General features: G+C 39.8%; 1 protein-coding gene across 1 annotated transcript; it reads right to left on the minus strand.

Annotated features, from left to right (window-relative positions):
- Positions 1-1808: 1808 nt before the first annotated feature.
- LOC110942662 (extensin-2-like) lies at positions 1809-2360 on the minus strand. Its single transcript, XM_022184434.1, has one exon. The coding sequence runs from the start codon at positions 2358-2360 to the stop codon at positions 1809-1811; it is 552 nt and encodes a 183-aa protein (XP_022040126.1).
- Positions 2361-5919: the final 3559 nt, after the last annotated feature.

A 5919-nucleotide genomic window follows, 5' to 3' on the forward strand; every position in this document is an offset into this window, starting at 1 on the left:
AAAACAGAAGACCTAAAAAAAAATTATAAAAAAAAATAAACAAAAAATCTAAAAAAAACTAAATACCACCCCACCACCACCCAAAAACCTAAAACCCCACCCCCTTGGCAAAAAAAAAAAAAAGGGTGGGTGATGGGGGAGGGGGTGGGTGATGGTGAGGGTTTAGGTTTTTGGGTGGTGGTGGATGTTTAATTTTTTTTTTTTTTTTTTTTTTTTGTATAGTGGGTTCTTTTTAGGAGCCTTTGTACCCTTCTTACAATTAGGATCCTTTGTATTTGAACCTAATCCATTATTTATAATATGACTAAAATTCCAATACTCATAGCACACCTCTTTGGAAATCGATTTTTAAAAGATTATCACTCGTTAAAAACTTTTTGCTAGGGGTGTGCATGGGTCGGTTTGGTTCGGTTTTTACTATTAACCATAACCATAACCGCTAGTTCGATTATAGAGTTTTGGTAACCATAACCATAACCAAACTTCGGTTGTGGTTAATCGGTTATGGTTCGGTTTTGGTTAATTTCGGTTAAGTAACCAAGCAAGGTTTGAAATAAATAGGGTTGTGCACGATTTGAACTTAGCTTGAGCCTATTTTATAAGATAACGGGGACTAAACTTTTTGGTTAAACTACTGATTTGGGGTTCTTTTTAATAAGGTAATTCTCAAACAAAAAAAATTATGGACATCACACCTTAGTTCTTTATTAAAATAAATGGCATCTACATCAAGATCATTTTGTTACTAACATACTTTTATCTTAGTAAAAACCTTCTATATGGTTTTGTAAAACACAAATCCATTATATAAAGTTAGCATTACAAGTTTGGTTCGGTTTCGGTTATATCGGTTAACCAAAGCTTCATAACCATAACCATAACCGATTGAGCGGTTATACAAAGTTTCATAACCATAACCATTGGTTATATTGGTTATCGGTTATTAGTGGTTCGGTTATGTCGGTTATGGTTCGGTTATCAGTTATGGTGGTTAATTTGCTCACCCCTACTTTTTGCTATCAGTTGTAACAAAACAAAACTTGTTATATAACTTTTTCAACAGGGTTGGAGATGTTGCCTGTTAAAAAACCTTGTGAGACGCGTGCGCGTAATTTGACAGCTAGAACTCGTGATCTCCTCTAAAGGGTCATGCTCTTAGCAATGCAACGGCACCTGATAAGTGTTTGAATCTTGACGGGGCGATATCTCGCCACCCATCCATATTTATCATATCTCTTAGGTGCTACAAGCCGATCATCATATCATATCCAGGGGCGGACTTAAGGGTTGCCCAAGGTGGGAGTGCGCACCCCCGGGAAAAAAAATTTTAGTGCTAAGTTCCGTCGAAAATCCCGTCCGCACCCCTTGAAATTTTTCGTCCGCACCCCTTGGAATTTTCCGACCGCACCCCTTGGAATTTTTTTGTCCGCACCCCTTAGGTAAAAAGTGTTATCAATTTATATTTTAAATTTTTTTAGTAAACTCTTATTTTTTTTAAAACCATTGCCTAAATTATATAACTTTTAATACCTAAATAACTAAACTCAATAACCCAATACCTTTAACTAGCCACTACTAAGGGTCTGTTTGGTATGGGGTAATGGAATAGATGGCGGAATGGAATGGACGAGGTAATGGAATGGATGACGTAATGGAATTGATCATTACCATTCCATGTCTTGTTTGGTTACCATGTGTGAATGGAATAAACAATTACTTTTTGTTGTTTGGTATGCGAAAAAAGACGAAGGAATAAAATCAGATGGCGGTGGTCAGTGATGTGCGATGACGGGGCGTGGTGCTAGGTGTCAGTTGTAGCGGCGGCGCCGCGGCGGTGGTTGGCGGTGGTGGTGGGTGGAGACAACGGCGGATGGTGACAACGGTGGTGGTGGTGGATGACGGTGGAGGTAGGTGGCGGTGATGGCGATGGTGGTGGCATGGGTGGTCGGAGGTGGTAGCAGCGGCGACGGTGGTCGGAGGTGGTAGCGGTGGGTGGTGGTGGTTGATAGCGCTGGCGGCGGTGATCGGTGGCGGCGGTGATCGGAGGTGGTAGTGGCAATGGTGGCGGCGATGATCGAAGGTGGGTGGTGGCGATGATCGGAGGTGGCAGTGGCGATGGTGGGTGGCGACGACGGCGGTGGGTGGCGGCGGTAGGTGGTGGCCGTGGCGGCGGAGGTGGGTGACGACGGCGGATGACGGTGGTGGTGGTGGTGTGTGTGTGTGTGGTAGCAACGGTGGAGGGTTATGGTGTTGTTAATGAAGGGGGAAGAGGGAATGAAATGGAAAAAAAAACGGGGGGGGGGGGGACGGATGGAATAATTTTGAGGGAATGAAATGCATTTTGGAATGGACGATTCCATTTCATCGACCAACCAAACACTCTTTTCTTCATTCCCTGACAATGGTCCATTCCATTCCACCTCTCATTCCTGCATACCAAACGCTACCTAAGTCTTAGCCCAATAAACAAACCCAACAAATCAACAATATTTCAAACTAAAATAAAATAAACAAGCCCAAAACCCTTACATATTCCCTCCCGCTCTCTATCATCCCTGCACGCACGCCAGCGATCAGAACATCAGCGACAACAGCAGCCGCATACCACCGTAATCAGCCATCATACCACCGCCGATCGAACACAGGTAATTTTCTTTGTTATTTTTGATGATTTTTTGTTGATTTTTGGTGGGGTGGGACGGAACCGGTAGCCACCGGAAGTGATTTTTTGATGGCAGGAGACATGTGCTTCTTGTTAGTGATGATATTGTATTTTGTGGTGGGTTATATATTTATATTTTGTTAGTGATGATGGTGATATTTTGTCTTTTTTGTGGTGGGTTATATACGATCAGACCTGATGTTTGGGTTTTTTTTAATGGTGTATATGATGTTTAGATGATTTTTAGTGTGATTTACATTATGATTTCTAGTGTTTGAATACTTGATACATTATGTAATATGTTATGAAGCCATGAACTTATAGATCAATTTGTTTGTGATAGCCGATAGGAACCATGAGTAGGGACGTTATGGCGCGATTTCTCAAGAGAAAAGTTGATACATCTTCCGAATTCGTTGATGTGGATACTCTTCCTTCGGATCCTTATAATCGCAAGCCGATTGAATCATATAACGTGAATCACTGAGATGAGATTAGAAGGGCATATCTACTAAGAGGACCATATCAACCATTTAGTGTCACACCCCAAAATCCACCTGCGGAGTATCACCGCTTGGGAGCGTGACTGACCAGGATCAAGCCACCAATCATATCGAACATGTAATTAATGTAAAGTATAATATATGTAAACAAATCATTCAATACGATTGATGTTCCAACAAAACATAGTTTAAGTTGCGGAAGCGTAACAATGAGAATCCAATGTTTGTAAATAGTTCAAGTGTTGTAAGTATAACATTCACAATCCAATCTCCACAACGACCTGCTCCTCCCTGTGCAAGCTCCATATGTACCTAATGTCCTGCAAGGCATGTAACAGAGGATCAACAAACTAGTTGAGCGAGTTCACAGTTAACAGTTCAGTAATAGTTTAGTGTGAGTAGAAGTATGTTCGTTCGTTTTGTCATGTATTGTATCAGTTTCCATCGCGGCCTCCCAGGCAGGTATGCGAAGATGTTAGGGGATGTTCATCCCAAGTATTCTAGACTAGGTTTATCTGTATCGCGGCCTACCAGGCAGGTGTGCGAAGATTAGTAAATTACAGTTCGCGGCCTTCCAAAGGCAGGTGTGCGAAGTCAGTCATAATATCGCGGCCAACCCTTGGCAGGTGTGCGAAGATCAGTTCAATAAGTGTTACTAGTCTAGTAGTAGTTCTAACAGTGGAGTATGTACAATAGTTCATCAAATCACATCACTACGTTCCCGTATAGATAAGTACCAGTAAATAATCAAATCCCATTCCCACCCTGGGAACCCCATGCCTTGGCTGTGTGAACTCACCTTGGTTTGCTCGGTATGTTATTGCTTCTAGGGTTTATTAATCTCTAAGTCCGTTACACACGACCTAGGATATATTGCACACGACTTGATGTAAGTATGTCACGTTCAATTACGTTTACAACTCTTTGGTGTTCAAACAGTAACATACGGTAACGTATCATGCAGTATCATTCAGTAGCACGTATCGTCATAATCAGACAGTATCACACAGTCGTTTCAGTAGTAAACAGTAGCATGTAGAATCATATAGTTACATTCAGTACCGTACACTTATATACATATAGAATCATACATCATGAACTCAGTTCATCGTATTCACATAATTCATGTGCGATAGTAAGAACATGTAGTCAACATACTTCACCAAGTTAGCAGACAGTTTACCAGACAAATCAGTTGACATAATTTGCACATATCTAACGAAATGCACCAACACACTTACATTCTACCTAGTTAAACCCCTTAACATGAAATCACAGTTAGTATAAAACCATATTATACCAAAACTCGGATAAAAGATGAAGGGGGGGGGGGGGCTTCCCTACTTGAAAGTCGGACTAGAACACATGGAATTAAACTCGGACCATAGGCCCTTTACACAAACTCGGACAAGTGTAACCTCATTAAACTCGGACCCATAGTGAACATATTAAACTCAGACAACCTTCAAATATTAAACTCGGTCATAATGTTTGATACAAATAATTTCGGACAACACATGGGCTGAATAAACTCGGTCCATACATAAGGGTTAACTTGGATCATACATATAGTTCGGACCTGATCACCCTTTTAAACTCGGACCCCATCACCAACTAATTAAATTCGGACCTTATGAAATTTTAATAAACTCGGACCATGTGCCATTTTAATAAACTCAGACCTTATGCAATCTTAAAGATTAAACTCGGGTAACATCCCATCCATTAAACTCGGTCCTATATACCTCAATAAACTCAGACCATGTATATTCATTAAACTCAGACAATATACGATTCATTAAACTCGGACATTACAACAATTGAACCTCGGACATAAAGTAAGATCAATCATTAGGCAGACATCAATCGCATGATCATCAGTTACGTTCAAATATTCATTCGATCAGAAACCCTAAACTCATCCTTTTTGCATAGCAGTAATGAATCAATAATTCAATAGTCTTAATAAATCAATCATCTATAATCAAAGATCTTAATCATCAAGCGATAATTTCACAATCATCAGTCATCCTTTTATGATAAATCAGAATCAATTACACCAAGAATAGTATATGCACAAACTAGGGTTTTCATGAAACACACTATCAAGAGTTGATGATAATCAAGAAATCAATAAACGATTTACCTTATGTTGATTCTAGAGAAAGAGGAATCAAGTGTGATGATTATCTAGTGCCAATGATGATGGTGATGATGCTTGCTAGAGGATTAGAGAATTGCAACTACGTGTTTTGATTTGTGTGCAAATGATTAGTGAAAAGGGGTTAGGGTTAAGTATCTTTAGAATTTCACTAATTACCCTCTACCTCCCCTAAGTATTATATTTCACACATGCACACCATCTCATAACCATTTCATAGTTTCACCACCAAGTTCATATATTTACCAAGTCTTTCAAAATTAACAAACAACTATACACAATCACAAAATTAACAAACAACTATACACAATCACACAATACGATTCATAGTATCAAAACATATACAAATTCCATAACAACTAATTGTGATACCCATCGACCAAATAATACAAGAACGTGCATTAAATGCGAAATAGAAATCTTGAGATTTCGAGTTGTCACATTATCCCCAACTTAAAAGAAATTTCGTCCCGAAATTTGGTACGCACTCACTGAGGAAGCTAGGTAAGTTATATCGTTCACTGGTTTTCCTGGGGTGTCACATCATCCCCCCGTTGATTTGGAATTTCGTCCCGAAATTCAGTAGTAGTAGC

This window comes from Helianthus annuus, chromosome 5 (assembly GCF_002127325.2).
Source record: "Helianthus annuus cultivar XRQ/B chromosome 5, HanXRQr2.0-SUNRISE, whole genome shotgun sequence".
Lineage (NCBI taxonomy): Eukaryota > Viridiplantae > Streptophyta > Magnoliopsida > Asterales > Asteraceae > Helianthus > Helianthus annuus.

What these genes read in the sequence shown, in the direction of transcription:
- LOC110942662 (XM_022184434.1), bottom strand. Translation starts at nt 2,360, where the DNA reads ATGGAATCGTCCATTCCAAAATGCATTTCATTCCCTCAAAATTATTCC.